The sequence below is a fragment of the Melospiza georgiana genome, chromosome Z (genome assembly GCF_028018845.1).
Source record: "Melospiza georgiana isolate bMelGeo1 chromosome Z, bMelGeo1.pri, whole genome shotgun sequence".
NCBI lineage: Eukaryota > Metazoa > Chordata > Aves > Passeriformes > Passerellidae > Melospiza > Melospiza georgiana.
Window position 1 is genome coordinate 82408645 of NC_080465.1, and position 24016 is coordinate 82432660.

General features: G+C 29.6%; 1 protein-coding gene across 1 annotated transcript in view; it reads right to left on the bottom strand.

Annotated features, from left to right (window-relative positions):
• Positions 1-24016, bottom strand: part of TCF4 (transcription factor 4) — a 94030-nt gene that overhangs the window by 22138 nt on the left and 47876 nt on the right. The window contains 3 exon segments of the mRNA XM_058043438.1: positions 5719-5768; positions 7272-7398; positions 10480-10544. Of these exon segments, the coding sequence (XP_057899421.1) occupies positions 5719-5768; positions 7272-7398; positions 10480-10544 (242 nt within the window).

The window sequence follows — 24016 nt, forward strand, 5'->3', positions numbered from 1 at the left end:
ATCGATATATGGAAATGGTTTGCATAGATTGATTAGTTGTATGTAAATGAGGCAGTGGTGATCACAATGGTATGCAAATGAGGCTGTATTGATATCAGAATTATATGCAAATGAGGTAATATCGATCTATGGAAATGGTTTGCATTGATTGATTAGTTATATGCAAATGAGGCTGTGTCGATCACAGTGCAATGCAAATGATGCTGTAATGATATCAGAATGATATTCAAGTGGTGTTGGTGATATTTAAATGATATGCTAATGAGGTATTGCATCATAGGATTGATATGCAAACGAGATTACATTGATATCAGAATGATATGCAAATGAGCTGGTATCAATATATGGAAATGGTTTCCATTGATCGATCAGTTATATGCAAATGAGGCTGTGTCGGTCACAATGGTATGCAAATGAGGCTGTATTGATATCGGAATGATATGCAAATGAGGCTGTATCGATATCGGCATCTATATAAACGAGGGTGTGTTGATATCTGAATGATATGCAAATAAGGTGGTATTGATGGAATCATATGCAAATGAGGTATTAGATAACAGCATGAAAATGCAAATGAGGTTGTGTTGATATCATGGTGATATGCAAATGAGGGTGTGTCCATATGAAATTCCCATTGAAATCCCCCATTGAAATCCCATTGAAATCCCCCATAGAAATCCCCCATTACAATCCCATAGAAATTCCCCATTGAAATTTCCCATTGAAATTCCCCATTAAATTCCCATTAAAATTCCCCATTTAAATCCCATAGAAATCCCCCATTGAAATCCCTTTGGAATCCCCCATTAAAATCCCATAGAAATTCCCTATTGAAATTCCCCATTAAATTCCCCCATTAAAACCCCATTGAAATTCCCCATTAAAATCCCCCATTAAAACCCCATTGAAATTCCCCATTTAAATCCCCCATTAAAATCCCTTTGAAATTCCCCATTAAATTCCCCCATTAAAACCCCATTGAAATTTCATATTAAAATCCCATAGAAACCCAATAAAGCCCTATAAAATCCTATAAAAACTCTAAGAAACATCTTATAAATCTTATCAAACCCTGTAAAATCCCATAAAAACCCCATCAAATTCCCCATTAAAATCCCCTTGAAATTCCCCATTAAAATCCCCCATTTAAATCCCATTGAAATTTCCTATTGAAATTTCCCATTGAAATTCCCCATTAAATTTCCATTGTAATTCCGCATTAAAATTTCCCATTAAAATTCCCCATTAAAATCCCTTTGAAATCCCTCATTAAAATCCCACTGTAATTCCCCATTAAAATTTCCCATCAAAATCCCCCATTAAGATCCCATTGAAATTCCCCATTAAAATCCCCCAATAAAATCTCCCTTTGAAATTCCCCATTAAAATCCCATTGAAATTCCCCATTAAAATCCCATTAAAATCCCATTGAAATTCCCCATTAAATTCCCCCATTAAAACCCCATTGAAATTCCACATTAAAATCCCATAACAACCCTATAAAGCTCTATAAAGTCCTATAAAAATTCTATAAACATCTTATAAATCTTATCAAACCCTGTAAAATCCCATAAAAATCCCATCAAATTCCCCATTAAAATCCCCTTGAAATTCCCCATTGAAATCCCCCATTAAAATTCCCCATTAAAATCCCTAGGAAATTTCCCATTAAAATCCCCTTGAAATCCCATTGAAATTCCCCACCTAAATCCCCCATTAAAATCCTATTGAAATTCCCCATTGAAATCCTATTGAAATTCCCCATTAAAATACCATTGAAATTCCCCATTAAAATCCCCCATTAAAATCCCCATTGACATCCCCCATTAAAATCCCCATTGAAATCCCCCATTAAAATCCCATTGAAGTTCCCCATTAAAATCCCATTGAAATTCCCCATTGAAATCCCCCATTAAAATCACATTGAAATTAGCCTTTAAAATCCCTTTGAAATCCCTCATTAAAATCCCACTGGAATTCCCCATTAAAATTCCTATTAAAATTCCCCATTTAAATCCCATAGAAATCCCCCATTGAAATCCCATTGAAATTCCCCATTAAAATCCCTTTGGAATCCTCCATTAAAATTCCCCATTGAAATTCCCCACTAAAATCCCCCATTAAAATCCCCATTAAAATCCCATTGAAATTCCCCATTAAAATCCCCCATTTAAAATCCCATTGAAATTCCCCTTTGAAATTCCCCATTAAATTCCCAGGGAGATTCCCCATTAAAATCCCATTGAAATTCCCGATTAAAATCCCAATGAAACGCCATTAAAATTCCCCTTTAAAATTGCATTGAAATTCCCCATTAAAATTCCCCCATTAAAACCCCATTGAAATCCCCCATTAAAATCCCATTAAACTCCCCCATTAAAATTCCCCATTAAAATCCCCTTGAAATTCCCCACTAAAATCCCCCGTTAAAATTCCCCATTTAAATCCCATTGAAATTCCCCATTAAAATTCCCCATTTACACCCATTGAAATTCCCCAATAAAATCCCATTGAAATTCCCCATTAAAATTCCCCATTAAAATCCCATTAAAATTCCCCATTAAAATCCCATTGAAATTCCCCATTAAAATCCCCCATTAAATTCCCATTAAAATTCCCCATTAAAATCCCATTGAAATTCCCCATTAAATTCCCCCATTAAAACCCCATGGAAATTCCACGTTAAATGTATAAAAACTCTATAAAGCCCTATAAAATCCTATAAAAACTGTATAAACAACTTATAAATCTTATCAAACCGTATAAAATCCCATTAAAATCCCACTGAAATTCCCCACTAAAATTCCCCTTTAAAATCCCCATTAAAATCCCATTGAAATTCCCCATTAAAATTCCCCATTAAAATCCCATTGAAATCCCCCACTAAAATCCCCCATTAAAATCCCATTGAATTTCCCATTGAAATTCCCCATTAAAATCCCCTTGAAATTCCCTATTGAAATTCCCCATTAAAATCCCATTAAAATTCCCCATAGAAATTCCCCATTGAAATTCCCCATTAAAATCCCATCAAATTCCCCATTAAAATCCCCTTGAAATTCCGCATTGAAATTCCCCATTAAAATCCCCCATTAAAATCCCATTGAAATTCCCCATTAAAATCCCCCATTTAAATCCCATGGAAATTCCCCATTAAAATCCCATTGAAGTCCCATTGAAATTCCCCATTAAATTCCCATTGAAATTCCCCATTAAAATCCCCCATTAAAATTCCCCACTGAAATTCCCATTAAATTCCCCCATTAAAACGCCATTGAAATTCCACATAAAATCCTATAAAAACCCTATATAGCCCTATAAAATCCTGTAAAAACTCTATAAACATCTTATACATCTTATCAAACCCTATAAAATCCCATAAAAATCCCATCAAATTCCCCATTGAAATTCCCCATTAAAATCCTTTTGAAATTCCCCATTAAAATCCCATAGAAATTCCCCATTCAAATCCCATTGAAATTCCCCATTCAAATCCCCTTGAAATTCCCCATTAAATTCCCTATATTAAAACCCCATTGAAATTCCACATTAAAATCCCATAAAAACCATACAAAGCCCTATACAATCCTATAAAAAGTCTATAAACATCTTATAAATCTTATCAAACCCTGTAAAATCCCATAAAAACCCCATCAAATTTCCCATTAAAATCCCACTGAATTCCCCATTAAAATCCCATTAAAATCCCATTGAAATTCCCCATTAAAATCCCATTGAAATTCCCCATTAAAATCCCATTAAAATCACACTGAAATTCCCCATTAAAATCCCATTAAAATTCCCCATTAAAATCCCATTGAAATTCCCCATTAAAATCCCCATTAAAATCACACTGAAATTCCCCATTAAAATCCCATTAAAATTCCCCGTTAAAATTCCATTGAAATTCCCCATTAAAATCCCCATTTAAATCCCATTGAAATTCCCCATTAAAATCCCACTGAAATCCCCCACTAAAATCCACCATTAAAATCCCCCATTGAAACCCCATTGAAATTCCACATTAAAATCCAATAAAAACCCTATAAAGGCGTATAAAAACCTATAAAAGCTCTATAAACATCTTATAAGTCTTATCAAACCCTGTAAAATCCCATAACAATCCCATCAAATTCCCCATTGAAATTCCCCATTAAAATACCCATTAAAATCCCATTGCAATTGCCATTGAAATTCCCCATTGAATTCCCCCATTAAACCCCATTGAAATTCCACATTACAATCCCATAAAAACCCTATAAATCCTATACAATCCTATAGAAAGTCTATAAAAATATTATAGATCTTTTCAAACCCTATAAAATCCCCTTGAAATTCCGCATTGAAATTCCCCATTAAAATCCCCTTGAAATTCCCTATTGAAATTCCCCATTAAAATCCCATTAAAATTCCCCACTAAAATCCCATTGGAATTTCCCATTGAAACTTCCCATTAAAATCCCATTGCAATTGCCATTGAAATTCCCCATTGAATTCCCCCATTAAATCCCCATTGAAATTCCACATTAAAATCCCATAAAAACCCTATAAACCCTATACAATCCTATAGAAAGTCTATAAAAATCTTATAGATCTTATCAAACCCTGTAAAATTCCCTTGAAATTCTGCATTGAAATTCCCCTTTAAAATCCCATTGAAATTCCCCATTAAAATTTCCCATTAAAATTCCCCATTAAAATACCCATTAAAATCCCATTGCAATTGCCATTGAAATTCCCCATTGAATTCCTCCATTAAATCCCCATTGAAATTCCACATTAAAGTCCCATAAAAACCCTATAAACCCTATACAATCCTATAGGAAGTCTATAAAAATATTATAGATCTTATCAAACCCTGTAAAATCCCCTTGAAATTCCACATTGAAATTCCCCATTAAAATCCCCTTGAAATTCCCTATTGAAATTCCCCATTAAAATCCCATTAAAATTCCCCACTAAAATCCCATTGGAATTTCCCATTGAAATTTCCCATTGAAATTCCCCATTAAAATCCTATTGAAATGTCCCATTGAAATTCCCCATTAAATTCTCCCATTAAAACCCCATTGAAATTCCACATTAAAATCCCCTTGAAATCCCTTTGAAATTCCCCACCTAAATCCCCCATTAAAATCCCATTGAAATTCCCCATTAAAATCCCTTTGAAATCCCCCATTAAAATACCATAGAAATCCCCCATTAAAATTCCCCATTAAAATCCCATAGAAATTCCCCATTAAAATCCCCCATTAAAATCCCATTGAAATTCCCCACTAAAATCCCCCATTAAAATCCCATTAAAATCCCCCATTGAAATTCCCATTAAAATTCCCCATTAAAATCCCATTAAAACCCCATTGAAATTCCCCACTAAAATCCCCCATTAGAATCCCATTAAAATCCCCCATTGAAATTCCCATTAAAATCCCATTAAAATCCCCCGTTGAAATTCCCATTAAAATTCCCCATTAAAATCCCATTAAAACCCCATTGAAATTCCCTATTAAAATCCCATTAAAATCCCATTGAAATTCCCCATTAAAATCCCATTGAAATCCCCATGTAAATTCTCCATTAAAATCCCATTGAAATTCCCCATTAAAATCCCATGGAAATCCCCCATTAAAATCCCATTACAACCCCATAGAAACCCTATAAAACCTTATCAAACCCCAATCAAACCCTATAAAAATCCCCTAAAAACCCCAAACTTACGGAGGACGGCAAACCCGGGGGCACCTTGCGAACTTTCTTTGTCTGAACTTCTGGAAAAAAGGGACATTTGTGGGGTTTGGATAGGATTTGGATGGGCTTTTTATAGGATTTTAATGGGGTTTTTATAGGGTTTATAATGGAGATTTGATAGGGCTTTTGTGGGGTTTTGATAGGATTTTAATGTGTTTTTTATAGGGTTTCTAATGGAGATTTTATAGGGTTTTGGTGGGATTTTTATAGTGTTTTTCATAGGATTTATGTGGGATTATTATAGGATTGTAATGGGATTTGAATGGCATTTCTATAGGATTTTAATGGGGTTTTGAATGGGGTTTGAATGGGATTGTAATGGGGTTTTGAATGAATGGGATTTTTAAGGGGTTGTGAATGAGATTTTAATGGGGTTTGAATGGGATTGTAATGGGGTTTGAATGGGGTTTTAATGGGGTTTTGAATGGGATTTTAATGTGGTTTTGAATGAATGGGATTTTTAAGGGGTTTTGAATGGGGTTTTGAATGGGATTTTAATGGGGTTTTAATGGGATTTTTAAGGGGTTTTGAATGGGGTTTTGAATGGGATTTTAATGGGGTTTTAATGGGATTTTTAAGGGGTTTTGAATGGGATTTTAATGGGGTTTTTGAATGGGATTTTTAAGGGGTTTTGAATGGGATTTTAATGGGGTTTTAATGGGGTTTTTAATGGGATTTTGAATGGGATTTTAATGGGGTTTTGAATGGGATTTGTAAGGGATTTTAATGGGATTTTCAATGGGGTTTTGAATGGGATTTGTAAGGGGTTTTGAATGGGATTTGTAAGGGATTTTAATGGGATTTTGGAGGGATTTTTAGAGGATTTTTAATGGGATTTTAATTGGGTTTTTAATGGGGATTTTTAATGGAGTTTTTAATGGGGATTTTTATAGGATTTTTAATGGGGATTGTTATAGGATTTTGAATGGGATTTTAATGGGTTTTGTATAGGATTTTTAGTGAGATTTTTGGGGGCATTTTTATAGGATTTTTTATGGGGATTTTATAGGATTTTTAGTGGGATTTTATTGGGATTTCTATAGGATATTAATGGGGTTTTAATGGGATTTTTAAGGGGTTTTTAATGGGATTTTAATGGGTTTTTAATGGGATTTTAAGGGGTTTTTAATGGGATTTTTATAGGATTTTTAAAGGGGTTTTAATGGGTTTTTATAGGGATTTTTACAAGATTTTAATTGGGATTTTTAATGGGATTTTAATGGGATTTTGGGGGGATTTTTATAGGATTTTAATGGGAATTTTGGGGGGTTTCTAATGGGATTTTAATGGGATTTTGGGGGGGATTTTTAAGGGATTTTTTGGGGATTTTTGGAGGATATTTTTTAGGATTTTTTGGGGATTTTTGGCCGACTTTTGGGGGATATTTAGAGGATATTTTTGAGGATATTTTGGTGATTTTTTGGTGATTTTTGGGGGATGTTTGGGGGATATTTTGGTGATATTTTGAGGATATTTTGGTGATGTTTTTGGGGTGTTTTTAGGGATATTTGGGGGTGACTCACCCATGGAGGCGCCGTGCAGGGCTCTCCGGCGCCCGCTGCCCCCGTACTGGTAGAACTGGGATCCGCCTTTGCTGGGGGACAGCGGCCCGGGCGGGGGCAGCTCCAGCTCCGCTGCCACCAGGCCCTGCTGGGGAGGGGAAATGCACCAAAAATACCCAAAAGATTCACAGAATATTCACAAAAAATCGCCCCAAAAATCCCCCCCAAAATCCCCAAAATATTCACAAAAAATCCCCCCAAAAATCCCCAAAATATTCCCAAAATATTCCCAAAAAATGCCCCCAAGATTCATCAAAAATCCCCCCTGAAAATCCCAAAAAATTCCCAAAAAATCCCCAAAATAATCCCAAAAAATCCACCCCAAAATCCCCCCAAAAATTTCCCCCAAAATCCCCAAAATCCCCAAAATATTCCCAAAATATTCCCAAAATATTCACAAAATATTCACAAAATATTCACAAAAATCCCCCCCGAAAATCCCAAAAAATTCCCAAAATATTCCCAAAACATCCCCAAAATAGTCCCAAAAAATTCCCCAATAATTCACAAAAAATCCCCAAAATATTCCCAAGAAATCCCCCCAAAATTCACAAAAAATCCTCCCCGAAAATCCCAAAATATTCACAAAATATTCACAAAATATTCACAAAAAATCCCCCCCAAAATCCCCAAAATATTCCCAAAAAATCCCCAAAATATTCCCAAAAAATTCCCCAATAATGCACAAAAAATCCCCCCAAAAAATTCCCCAAAATATTTCCTAATAATTCACAAAAAATCCCCCCAAAAAATCCCCAAAACTTCCCCCAAAATCCCCCCAAAAAATCCCCAGAAAAATCCCCCAAAATTCCCAAAAAATTCCGCAAAAAAATTCCCAAAAAAACCCTAAAAAATCCCTAAAAAAATCGCCCTAAAATCCCAAAAAATCCCCCCCGAAAATCCCAAAAAAATCCACAAAAAATCCCAAAAAATCTCCCTAAAATCCCAAAAAATCCCCCCCCGAAAATCCCCAAAATATTCCCAAAAAATCCCCAAAAATTCCCCAAAATATTCCCCAAAAAATCCCCCCAAAAATCCCAAAAAATCCTAAAAAAATACCCTAAAAGTCCCAATAAAATCCGAAAAAAATCTCCCAAAAAAATCCCAAAAAATTCCCCAAAAATTCCAAAAAATCCCAAAAATATCCCAAAAAAATCCCAAAAAATCCCCCAAGAAATCCCCCAAAATGTCCAAAAAATCCCCAAAAAATCCCCCCAAAAATCCCAAAAAAAATTCCCCAAAAAATCCCAAAATTTCCCCCAAAATTCCCCTCAAAAATCCCCCAGAAATCCCCCCCAAAAAACCCCAAAAAATCCCCCTAAAATCCCAAAAAATCCCCCCCAAAAATCCCAAAATATTCCCAAAAAATCCCATAAAAATCCCAAAAAATCAAAAAAAATTCCCCAAAAAATCCCCCCAAAATCCCCCTAAAATCCCAAAAAATCCCAAAAAAATCCCAAAAAATTCTCAAAAAAATCCCCAAAAAATCCCTAAAAAATCCCAAAAAATCCACAAAAAATCCCAAAAAATCCCCCCAAAAAAACCCAAAAAAATTCCAAAAAATCCCAAAGTTCAAAACCCCAAATCCCAAATCTTTGGGATTTTTGGGGTTTTTTTGGGATTTTTGGGGAATATTTTGGGATTTTTTTGGGATTTTTTGGGATTGTTTGGGGATTTTTTGGGGAGTTTTGGGGATTTTTTTGGGAATATTTTTGGATTTTTGGGGGGATTTTTTGGGATTTTTTGGGATTTTTTTGGGATTTTTTGGGATTTTTTTGGGATTTTTTGGGAATATTTTTGGATTTTTTTGGGATTTTTTGGGATTTTTTGGGAATTTTTGGGGAATATTTTGGGATTTTTTTGAGAATTTTTTGGGGATTTTTTGGGGATTTTTTGGGGGTTTTTGTGGGACTTTTTGGGATTTTTTTGGGATTTTTTGGGAATATTTGGGGATTTTTGGGGGAATATTTTTGGATTTTTTGGGGATTTTTTTGGGATTTTTTGGGGAATTTTTTGAGATATTTGGGAGATTTTTTGGGGATTTTCTGGGGGGTTTTTAATGGGGTTTTTTGAGGATTTTTTGGGATGTTTTGGGAAATATTTTGGGGATTTTTGGGGGATATTTTGAGGATTTTTTGGGGAATATTTTGGGGTTTTTTTTTAATTTTTGGGAAATATTTTTGGGGGAATAATTGGGGGATTTTTAGGGATTTTCTGGGGGGTTTTAATGGGATTTTTTGAGGATTTTTTGGGATTTTTTGTGGGACTTTTTGGGATTTTTTGAGGAATATTTTTGGGATTTTTGGGGGGAATAATTTGGGGATTTTTTGGGGAATATTTTTAGGATTTTTGGGGGGATTTTTTTTATTTTTTGGGGCGATTTTTTGGGATTTTTGGGGAATTTTTTGGGAGTTTTTGGAGGAATAATTTGGAGATTTTTTGGGGAATTTTTGGGGAATATTTTGGGGATTTTTTGGGGAATATTTTTGGGATTTTCTGGGGAATATTTTTTGGGGAATTTTTGGGTTTTTTTAGGGAATTTCTTTGGGGTTATTGTTGAGATATTTGGGGAATATTTTGTGGATTTTCTTGAAATATTTTTGGGATTTTTGGGGAGATTTTTTGGGGGAATTTTTTGGGAATATTTTGGGAATTTTGGGGGAACGTTTTTGGGATTTTTTTGGGAATTTTTGGGGGAATATTTTGGGAACTTTTGGGGATTTTGGGGGGATTTTTTGGGGAATATTTTGGGATTATTTGGGATATTTTGTGGGGATTTTTTGGGGAATCTTTTTGGAAATTTTGGGGATTTTTTTGGGAACATTTTTGGGATTTTTTGGGGGATTTTTGGGGGGATTTTTTGGGGAATATTTTGGGATTTTTTGGGGGGAGTTTTTGAGATTTATTTGGGATTTTTGGGGAATATTTGTGGGAGTTTTTTGGGGAATTTTTTGGGGAATATTTTTAGGATTTTGGGGGGAACATTTGGGATTTTTGGGGAATTTTTTGGGAATATTTGGGAGGATTTTTTTGGAAATTTTGGGGAATATTTTGGGGATTTTCTTGAAATATTTTTGGGATTTTTTGGGGAATATTTTTGGGGATTTTTAGGGAATATTTTGGGATTTTTTGGGATTTTTTGTGAATTTTTTGGGATTTTGTCCCTGACCTGGTGGCAGCCCTGCAGGTTGGAGTCCCGGCCGTAGGAGGAGTAGGAGCCGCGCTCGGCCTTGCCTGGGAAGGTAAATTAATTAATTAATTACCAATTAATTAATCATTCATGCTAATAGCCTCATTAATTCATGCTAATAATCCCATTAATGCATAAAAATAATCCAATTAATGGTTGGAAATAGGAACAGTGCTCGCTTGTACCTGGAAAAGGGAAAAAAGCAATTAATTAATGAGAAAAAATCAATTAATTAATGCAAATAATTTAATTAATTAATGGAAATAATGCAATTAATATAGGGAATAATCCAATTAATAGATGGAAATAGGAACTGTGCTCGCTCTTAGCTGGAAAAGGAAAAAATCAATTAATTAATTAATGCAAATAACGCCATTAATTAATGGAAATAGTCTAATTAATGCATGGAAATAATGTAATTAATACGTGGGAATAATCGCAATTAATTAATGGAAATAATCTAATTAATAGATGGGAATAATCTGAATAATCCAATGGAAATCTAATTAATCTAATTAATCTAATTAAGACAATGAAATGGAACCAATTAAAAATCCCAATTAATCAATGGAAATAATCTAATTAATCAATGGAAATAATCTAATTAATAGATGGAAATAATCGAAATAATCCAATGGAAATCTAATTAATCTAATGAATGTAATTAATGTAATTAATCTAATTAATGGAATGGAAATAAATCCAATTAAAAATCCCAATTAATAAATGGAAAAATCCTAATTAATCCATGGAAATAATCTAATTAATAAATGGGAATAATCGAAATAATCCAATGGAAATCTAATTAATCTAAATAATCTAATTAATCTAATTAATCTAATTAATGGAATGGAAATAAACCCAATTAAAAATCCCAATTAATAAATGGAAAAATCCTAATTAATACATGGGAATAATCTAATTAATACATGGGAATAATCTGAATAATCCAATGGAAATGTAATTAATCTAATTAATCTCTGTAATCTAATTAATGGAATGGAAATAAACTCAATTAAAAATCCCAATTAATAAGTGGAAAAAATGTAATTAATAAATGGGAATAATCGAATTAATAAATGGGAATAATCGAAATAATCCAATGGAAATCTAATTAATCTTAATAATCTAATTAATCTAATTAATGGAATGGAAAGAAACCCAATTAATAATCCCAATTAATAAATGGAAGAAATCCCAATTAATCCATGGAAATAATCTAATTAATACATGGGATTAATCCTAATTAATCAGTGGGAAAAAATCCCAATTAATAAATGGGAATAATCGCAATTAATTGATAGAAATAATCCTGTTAATTAATGGAAATAATGGCAATTAATAAATGGAAAGAATCTAATTAATGATTGGAAATAATGGCAATTAATAAATGGAAATAATCTAATTAATGCAAATGATGGCAATTAATGAATGGGAAAAATCCCAATTAATAAATGGGAAATAATTCCGATTAAAAATCCAATTAATAAATGGGAAAGCCCTAATTAATAAATGGACATAATGTAATTAATAAGTGGAAATAATGACAATTAAAAACCCAATTAATAAATGGGAATAATCCCAATTAATTAATGGGAAAAAATCGCAATTAATGAATGGAAATAGTCCCAATTAATAACTAGAAATAATTCAAATTAATAAATGGAAAAATCCCAATTAATAAATGGGAAATAATCCCAATTAAAAATCTAATTAATAAATGTAAAAACCCTAATTAATAAATGGAAATAATAAATTATTTATTTATTTATTGAATTATTTTTAAAGAATTAATTAATTAATTATTTCTAATTAATACGTGGGAATAGTGGCAATTAAAAACCCAATTAATAAATGGGAAATATCTCAATTAATGAGTGGAAATGGTCCATTAATAAATGGGAAAAATCTCAATTAATTAATGGAAATAATGCAAATTAATGAATTCTAATTAATAAATGGGAATAATGTCATTAATTGATGGGAATAATCCCAATTAATAAATGGAAATAATCCTAATTAATCAATGGGGAAAAGCCCCAATTAATAAATGGGAGAAGTCTCAATTAATTAATGGAAATAATCCAAATTAATTAATGGAAATAATCCCAATTTAGAGTTGGAAATAATCAAATTAATTAATGGAAATGATATAATTAATTTTAATGCATGGAAATAATCCTAAATAATTAATGGAAAAATCCTAATTAATAAATGGAAATAATAGAAATTAAGACATGGAAATAATCCCAATTAATCAGTGGAAATAATCGTAATTAATAAATGGAAAAAATCTGAAGTAATTAATGGAAATAATCCTATTAATGAGCGGTAATAATCCCAATTTAGAAATGGAAATAATCCAATTAATTGATGAAAATAATTAATTAGTTGTAATGTGTGAAAATAATCGTAAATAATTAATGGAAAAATCCTAATTAATAAATGGAAATAATCCGAATTAATAAATGGAAATTATCCCAATTAATACATGGAAATAATTGAAATATGAAATGGGGAAATCCCAATTAATAAATGGGAAAAACTGCAATTAATAAATGGAAATAATTCATTAATAAATGGGTAGGATTCTAATTAATGCATGGAAATAATTCAAAGTAATTAATGTAAATCATGAGAAAGAAATGGAAATAATTGTAATTAATCAATGTAAATAATTAAAAAGAAATGGAAATCATTCTGTGAAGAAGTGGAGAAAATGAAAAAAGCAATGGTAATAATCCTAATTAATGAGTGGATAGAATCCTAATTAGTTAATGTGGGAAGTCCTAATTAATTAGTGGAAATAATCCCATTAATAAATGGAAATAATCCCAATTAATCAATGTAAATAATCCAAAAGCAATGGAAATAAGTCTAATTAATGAGTGGATAGAATCGCAATTAATCAATGCGAAAAATCCCAATTAATAAATGGAAATAATTTGATTAATTAGTGGAAATAATCCCAATTAATAAATGGAAATAATCCCAATTAATAAATGGGCATAATCTGACTTTAAAATCTAATTAGTAAATGGAAAACTGCTTATTAATGAATGGAAATAGTCTAATGAATCGATGGAAATCACCCCAGATGATAAATAGAACTAATTGCAATTAATAATTGATAATAATCCCATTAATTAATGGCACTGATCGCCTTGGAGTTGCTGCTCTGCTTGTGCGCGTTGCTGCTCTGCTTTGGCTGCTGATGAGATGGTACTGCTACTGAGGGGTGACAGTGTGTGCCAGGAGGGGTACTGCTGTGCTGCTCTCGGATCTGGTCACAGTGGGGGGTCCTGCCCTGAGGGGGGGGCGGTGTGGGAACTGAGGGACTGACTGTGCTGTGCGGCCTGCTGCTGCCACAAAACTGCCACAAAACTTGCTGCTTAGTGCTGAGTAGTGTTCGTGCTCGTGTTGTTGTTGGTTTTGTTATTATTATTAAAAATAATACTTATAATTATTATTATTATTAATGTTGGGAGCAATAACAGTACTACTAATAGTACTACGACTAATAATGCTAGTAATAATAAATATTTTGACGGGGTTGCGGTGAAGAAGTGTAAGCGTCATTAGAACTATTAATGGCAATAATTAATGCAAGAAAAAAAGAAGAACCTCGTTCCTCGGTTCTTCTTTTTTTCTTGCATTAATTATTGCCATTAATAGTTCTAATGACGCTTACACTTCTTCACCGCAACCCCGTCAAAATATTTATTATTACTAGCATTATTAGTCGTAGTACTATTAGTAGTACTGTTATTGCTATTATTACTATTGTTATCAATATTATTATTAATCTATTATTTTCTGCAGCATCAGATTATTGACTTCATAAAAATATTTATTCCTATTATTATTAGGATTAATGTTTTCAATTACTGCTGCTATTCATAACTTTCCTATTGTTACTATTATTATTATTATTTTATCGACTCAGATTAGTACTTATTGCTTCCATTTATTAAGTTCTATTAATATTTCTAAAAATTAATGAATAGTTAAATACATAAATAAATCAATAAATAAATAGATACACGGTTGCATAGATGAATAAATAGATGGTTACCTAAATAAATAAATAAATAAATAAATGCCTAGATAACTGAATAAATGGTTACATAAATAACTGAACAATTCAATGGTTCGTGAGATAAATAAATAAAATAAATAAATAAATAAACAGTAAATAAATACATGGTTCAATAAATAAATAAATAACAGAAATAAATCGCTAGATAAGTAAATATGGCTAGATAGATAGATAAATAAATAAATAAATACATAGTTCAATAAATAAAGAAATAAATAGTTACACAAGTAAATAAATCAATAGGTAAATCAATAAGTCCAGAAAGAACTCAATAAATGAATAAATAAATCAATTCATAATTGTTTAGATAAAAAACTAAATAAATAAAATAATAAATGGTTAGAGAAAGAAAGAAAGAAAGAAAGAAAGAAAGAAAGAAAGAAAGAAAGAAAGAAAGAAAGAAAGAAAGAAAGAAAGAAAGAAAGAAAGAAAGAAAGAAAGAAAGAAAGAAAGAAAGAAAGAAATAGATAAGTAAATAAATGGTTACATAAATAACTAAATAATTAAATGCTTACATAAATACATAAATGAATACATAAATAAATGGTTAGTAAATAAATAAATGGTTAGATAAAGAAAATAAATAAATGCCTAGGTAAAGAAATAAATAAATCGTTAAATAAATAAAGAAATAAATGGCTAAATAAATCAATAAATAAAAAAATAAATCGTTCAATAAATAAAGCAATAAATGGTTAGATAAGTAGATAAATAAATCGATCGATAGGTAAACAAATAAATAAATCAATGAATAAATCAATACAATAATAAATGGTTACATAAAAACCTCAATAAAGGAATAAATAAATAAACTAATAATTCCTTAGAGAAATAACTAACTAAATAAATAAATTAATAAATGGTTAGATAAATAAATAAATGAATAATTGGTTAGATAACTAAATAAATAAATAAGTTAATAAATGGTTAGATAAATAACTAAATAAATAAGGAAATAAATAAATGAATAATTGATTACATAACTAAATAAATAAATAAATTTTTAAATAAATAACTAAATAAATAAATGGTTCGATAAAAAAATAAATAACTCAATAAATGTTAGATAAGGAAATACATCCATAAATGGTTAGATAAATAAACTAATAATTAAATAGTTACATATATAAATAAATAAATAAATAAATAAATGGTTAGATAATTAATAAATAAATAGATGGCTAGATAAATAAATCAATCAGTAAATACATGAATAAATAATCAAATAAATACATAGTTAGATAAATAAATAACTAAACAAATAAAGAGAGAAATAAATAAGTAAATAATTCAATAAATAAATGGTTTGATAGATAAATAAATAACTAAATAAATAAATGGTTAGATAATTAATAAATGAATAGATGGCTAGATAAATAACTCAATCAGTAAATAAATTAATAAAAAATCAAATAAATAAATAAATAAATGGTTGGATAGATAAATAAATAACCAAATAAATCAATGGTTAGATAATTAATAAATACATCAATAGATGCCTAGATAAATAAATAAATCAGTAAATAAATGAATAAATAAATAAATAGATAAATAAATAAATAAATGACTGGATAAATAAGTCAATAAATAAATCAACGGCTTAATAAATAAATACATCAGAAAATAAATAAATTATTCGATAAATAAATAACTAAATAATCAATAAATTGTTTGATAAATAAATACAAAAAATCAATTGTTGGAAACATCAATCAATGGTTCGATAAATCAATCCATTAATAAATCTATTAATAAATGGTTTGATAGATAATAAATAAATCAATCAATGGTTCGATCAATAAATCCATTAATAAATCTATTCATAAATTATTAGATAGATAATAGATAAATAAATCAATCAATGGTTGGATCAATCAATCCATTAATAAATCTATTAATAAATGGTTAGATAGATAATAAACAAATCAATCAATCAATGGTTCAATCAATCAATCCATTAATAAATCTATTAATAAATGGTTAGATAGATAATAAATAAAGAAATCAATCAATCAATGGTTCGATCAATCAATCCATTAATCAATCTATTAATTAATGGTCACATCAATGAATAAGTAAATCAATGGTTGGAAAAATCAATCAATCAATCAATCAATCAATGAATCAATCAATCAATCACTATTAATAAAATATTCCCATTATTAATTAGGCAATGGCCCCACACCGTGTTCTATTCATTACCTGTCTTCATTTCTATTATTAATTATTAATTTCTATTAATATTCATATTTCTGGAATTTATTTGGATTTATTGTTTCCTTTTATTGATTATCGATTATCGATTATTGATTATTAATTATGTTTATTTATTATTGCTTTATCTTTACTATTTACAATCGTCATCATTAATATTTATTATTGGTATTTATTATTAATAATAATGATCTTTATTTATATTAAGTATTTCTAATGTTATTAATTATTTATATTTGTTATTAATAAATACACTAATTATATTTATATTAAGTATTTAGATCTTATTATCATTAATAATTATTGATTATTAATTCTCTTACCAATGCCAACCTCTGCAATGCCCAAATATTCTCGATTATTGATTATTAATTATCGATTATTAATTATTTCCCCAAAGCCAATCTCTGCAATTCCCAAATATTATCGGTTATTGATAATTAATTATCGATTGATATTTATTTTACCAATGGCAATCTCTGCAATTCCCAAATATTATCGATTATTGATTAGAAATTATCCATTACTGATTATTAATTATCAAATATTAATTATCTTACCAATGCCAATCTCTTCAATTCCCAAATGTTATCGATTATCGATTATTAATTATTGATTATTTCATTCCATTTATTTGATTCCCAGTCTTCATCCCTGCAATTCCCAAAGATTAGTTGTTATCAATTATTAATTATCGATTATCAATCATTATTTATTGGTTATTGATTACTGATAAGTTATTTTTATTATTAATTATTTCATTCCATTCCCCAAATCCCGATGTTTACCTCTGTACTTTATTTGTTATCAATTTTTAATTATCGATTATTGATTATTATTTATTTATTAACGATTATTATTTATTATTTATTATTACTGATTATTGATCATTTATTAGTTATTATTTATTTTGGTTATTAATTATTTCATTCTATTCCCCACATCCCAATGTTTATCTCTGCCATTCCTAAACATTATTAATTATAAATATTAATTATTTTTAATATATTTTAATTTATTATTGATTATTTATTATTTCTTTCTCATTTATTTATTTTTAATTATTTTATTTTATTTCCCATATCCCAGTGTTTATTTCTGCAATTCCTAAATGTGATTATCGATTAATGATGATTGGAATTAATTTTTCATTTCTTTTTTATTGATTATTGATTATTAATTATCTATTTCCTATTCATTTATTAATTATCTATTTCCTATTCATTTATTATTAATTATTTTCTTCTCTTCCCCATATCCCAATGTTTACCTCTGCAGTTCTCAAATGTTATTATTGGTTATTGATTACTGATTATTAATGATTGATTATTGATTTTTTTGCCATCTGCAAATCCCCCAAAAATCTCAAAAAAATCCCCCTAAAAATTAATTAAAAAAATCCTCAGAAAATCCCCCCAACAATTCCCAAAAGTCCCCAAAAAAATCCCCACAAAAATAAAAAAAAAATCCCCCAAAAATCCCAAAAAAATCCTCCCAAAAAATCCCAAAAAAAACCCCAAAAAATTCCCCAAAAATCCCCCCCAAAAAATCTCCAAAAATCCCCTAAAAAATCCCCAAACAATAAAAAAAAAATCCCCCTAAGAATCCCAAAAAAATCCCCACAAAATCCCCTAAAAAATCCCCAAAAAGTAAAAAAAATCCCCCAAAAAATCCCACCAAAAAATCCCCTACATATCCCCCAAAATATCCCAAAAAAAATCCCCAAAAAATCCCCCAAAATATCCCAAAAAAAAATCCCCACAAATCCCCTAAAAAATCCCCAAAAAATAAAAAAAAACCCCCAAAAATCCCCAAAAAATCCCCTAAAAAATCCCCAAAAAATAAAAAAAATCCCCCAAAAAATCCCACCAAAAAATCTCCAAAAAATCCCCCAAAAAATCCCCCAAAAAATCCAAAAAAAAATCCCCTAAAAAATCCCCAAAAAATCCCCAAAAAATAAAAAAAAATCCCCCAAAAAATCCCCCAAAATATCCCCAAAAATGCCCAAAAAATCCCCAAAAAATCCCCAAAACATTCCCAAAATCCCCCAAAAAAGACCCCAAAAATCCCCAAAAAATCCCAAAGAAATTTTTAAAAATCCCCCAAAAATCTAAACTTTTTAGGGGATTTTATTGGGATTTTTTGGGGATTTTTTTGGGATTTTTTTTTTGGAAATTTTTTGGGATTTTTTTGAGGGACTTTTTGGGGATTTTTTGGAGAATTTTTAGGGATTTTTTGGGATTTTTTGGGAGGATTTTTGGGGATTTTTTGGGAGATTTTTAAAGTATTTTTTGGAGGTTTTTGGGGATTTGTTTTTTTTATTTTTGGGGGGATTTTTTCAGCGGATTTCTTTGGGATTTTTTGGGGAATTTTTTGTGGATTTTTGGGGATTTTTAGGGGGATTTTTCTGCCATTTTTGGGGGGATTTTTTGGGATTTTTTGGGGATTATTTGGGGATTTTTTTTAGGGACTTTTTGGGAATTTTTGGGGCATTTTTGGGTGGATTTTTTAGGGGTTTTTTCCGGAGATTTTTAAGGGACTTTTTGGGGATTATTTGGGAATTTTTGGGGGATTTTTCGGGGCATTTTTCTGATATTTTTGGAGGAATTTGGGGGCTCTTTTGGGTGGATTTTTTAGGGACTTTTTGGGGATTTTTTAGGAATTTTTGGGGCATTTTTAGGAGGATTTTTCTGATATTTTTGGGGGGGATTTTTTGGAGATTTTTTAGGGATTTTTTGGGGATTTGGGGGAGATTTTTTGGAGATTTTTTAGGCATTTTTTAAGGACTTCTTGCTGATTTTTTTAGACATTTTGGGGGGATTTTTTTTTTTTTTTTTTCATTTTTTTGGGGGGATTTTTCCATGCATTTCTTTGGGGATTTTTTGGGAATTTTTTTATTTTTGGATTTTTAATTTTTTTTTTAATTTCTTCTCAATTTCGTCCCCCAAGGAGTTCACCCCCCTGCCCTAGGTTGGCATCTGGTGCCCGCCACATTGATTTGGGCATTTTGGGGTGGATTTTTTAGGGGGATATTTTGTGATTTTTATTTTTATTTTTATTTTATTAATTTTTTCCCATTTTTTCCCATTTCAGCCCCCAAGGAGTTAACCCCCCTGCGCTCCCCTCCCCTGGTTGGCATCTGGTGCCCGCCGCGCTGATTTGGCCATTTCGGGGTGGATTTTTTAGGAGGATTTTTTGGCATTTTTTTATTTAATTTTAATTTTTTCCCATTTTTTCCCATTTCAGCCCCCAAGGAGTTAACCCCCCTGCGCTCCCCTCCCCTGGTTGGCATCTGGTGCCCGCCGCGCTGATTCGGTGCCCGCGTTGGCAGCGGCTCCCGCGCCGGGGAATCGCGAGCGCCTCGCCGCCGATGCCATCTCCTCCTGCGCCGCGCATTTCCATTAATTACAACCTTGTCAGCAAAAGCATTATCAAAGGCGAAGCTGCAAATGCTAATGAGCGCTCATTTGCATCCTTTGCTTTGTTGGAATGTCATTAATTATTACATTTTATGATGATGAATGCAGCTGTCGAAGCTGCGCCGCGCATAATTAGCCGCAGCCACCAAAAAAAAAATAAAACAACCCCAAAAAAATTCCAAATCTTCCCCCAAATTTCCACCCGCAACTTTTCCCGTTCCTTTCTGTCGGCCGCGAGTTGGGAATTATTTCTGATCATTTTTTAATTTTTTTTCGTTTTTTGGAATGGTTCTTGCGGCTTAATTAATGCCACGCTTAATTATAACGCCATGATGTCAGCGGTTTTAATTAAGGATTGGCTCGGGTACAAGAGAACTCCTCGCCGCAGTAAAAGTCGCTCCCAAAGTGCGGAAAATTGCCCGGCTTCTGTTGCAAATCTCCAAATCGATCGAGATTTTTAGAGTTATGATGTGATTGTGTGATATTCCATTGGATATTTGCAAAATATAGATGGATATTGTGTTTATATATCAAATATAATCAAATATATAGATCAAATATATAATAATAATATATCATATATATTGTATACTTGCAAAAATACATTTATCCTATCAATAGATTGTGTTTAAATATTATATATATTATGTATTATTATGTGGTTTTATATATATTAGGTGTTTACATGATATTAAATTAAATATTTGCAAAAAGGTGCATGTTATATATGTATGTTGTATTTATATATCATATGTATAATATATTATATTATATTATATTATATTATATTATATTATATTATATTATATTATATTATATTATATTATATTATATTATATTATATTATATTGTATTATATTATATTACATTACATTATATTACATTATATTACATTACATTATATTACATTATATTACATTACATTATATTATATTATATTACATTACATTACATTACATTACATTACATTACATTATATTATATTATATTACATTATATTACATTATATTATATTATATTTTAGCAGAAATACATGTATCACATAAATATATTGTATTTATATATTATATTTATTATATATTATATGTTATTTGCATATGTATTATGTATATTGTATGTTTATATGTAATATATTCTATATTTCCAATAATATTTTATATATATATATATAATGTGTTTAGTGTGTACATCTAATATATATTTATTATATTACATATTTGCAAAAATGCTTGTATTATATAAATATATTATGTGTTTAAATATTATAGATATTATATGTTTCTATGGTTAGATGTGTATTTTATATGCTTCTATACATACTTCATATGGTTCTATATGGATTTTCTATGGTTCTATGCATACTTTCCATGGTTCTATATTTATTTTATAAGGTTCTATATTTATTTTATATGGTTCTATATTTATTTTATATGATTATATTTGTATTTTCTATGTATGCATGCACATAGACAAATTTGTATATATGGTTCTGTATGTCATTTATATGGTTCTACATGTAATTTATATGGTTCTACATGTAATTTATATGGTTCTATATGTCATTTATATGGTTCTGTTTGTATTTTATAGGCTTATATTTCCATTTTCCATGCTCCTCTATGTGTTTTCTATGGTTCTATACATACTTTAAGTGGTTCTATAAGATTTTATATGGGTATATTTGTGGTTTTTATATTTGCATACATATATCCACATTTAGTGATAAACGTAATTTACATATATTGATTTTATATGGTTATATTTGTATGTATGGTTATATATGAATTTTATATGGTTCAATATGTATTTCATGTGGTTACATGTGTATTTTATATGGTTCTGTACGTACTTTATATGGTTCTAGATTTATTTTATATGGCTGTATTTGTATTTTCTATTTGTGTATCCATGTCTACATATTGATATGACCATCATTGATATGGTCATATATTGATTTTATATGGTCACATTGATTCTATATGGTTATATTTGTATATATGGTTATATATGAATTTTATATGATTAAATATGTATTTCATGTGGTTACATGTGTATTTTATAAGGTTCTATACATCTTTTATATGGTTCTAGATTGATTTTATATGGCTGTATTTGTATTTTCTATTTATGTAGCCATGTCTACATATTGATATGACCATCATTGATATGGTCATATATTGATTTTATATGGTCACATATTGATTTTATACGGTTCTATTTCTATGTATGGTTATATATGAATTTTATATGATTACATATGTATTTCATATGGTTATATGTGTATTTTATATGGTTCTGTACGTACTTTATATGGTTCTAGATTTATTTAATATGGCTGTATTTGTATTTTATATGTATGTATACATATGTACATTTTTGGTTATATATGTCATTGATATGGTCATACATTGATTTCATATGGTTATATTGATTTTATATGGTTATATTTGTATATATGGTTATATATTAATTTGATATGGTTCAATATGTATTTCATAGGGTTACATGTGTATTTTATATGGTTCTATACACACTTTATATGGTTCTAGATTTATTTTATATGGCTGTATTTGTATTTTCTATTTATGTATCCATGTCTACATATTTGGTTATATATGTCATTGATATGGTCATACATTGATTTTATATGGTTATATTGATTTTATATGGTTACATTTGTATATATGGTTATATATGAATTTTATATGGTTAAGTATGTATTTCACATGGTTACATGTGTATTTCATATGGTTCTATACACACTTTATATGGTTCTAGATTTATTTTATATGGCTGTATTTGTATTTTCTATTTATGTAGCCATGTCTACATATTGATATGACCATCATTGATATGGTCATATATTGATTTTATATGGTCACATATTGATTTTATACGGTTCTATTTGTATGTATGGTTATATATGAATTTGATATGGTTCAATATGTATTTCATAGGGTTACATGTGTATTTTATATGGTTCTATACACACTTTATATGGTTCTAGATTTATTTTATATGGCTGTATTTGTATTTTATTTGTATGTATACATATGTACATTTTTGGTTATATATGCCATTGATATGGTCATACATTGATTTTATATGGTCACATATTGATTTTATACGGTTCTATTTGTAGATATGGTTATATATGAATTTTATACGGTTATATTTGCATTTTTGGTTGTTACATTTGTATTTGATATGGTTCCATACATATTTGATATGGTTCTATATTTATTTTATATGGTTAGATTTGCATTTCCTATGGATGTGTGCATATATCCATATTTGGTTATATATGTCATTTATATGGTCACATATTGGTTTGATACTCTTATATTTGTATTTATGGTTATATATGAATTTTATATGGTTAAATATGTATTTTGTATGGCTCTATACATACTTTATATGCTTCTATATTTATTTTCTATGGCTGTATTTGTATTTTCTATGGTTCTATGTGTATTTTCTATGGTTCTATACATACTTCATATTTTTGTATATTTATTTTAATTTCTATTTGCATTTTCCACATATATATCCATATATCCATGTTTGGTGATATATATATTAATTTATATGGTCATATATTGATTTTATATGGTCATATTTGTATATATGGTTCTATATGAATTTTATACAGCTATATTTGTATTTTCTATGGTCCTATATGTATTTTATATGGTTCTATGCATACTTTATATGATTCTATATTTATTTTATATGGCTATATATCTATTTTCTATGTGTGTATACATATATATATATTTGGTGA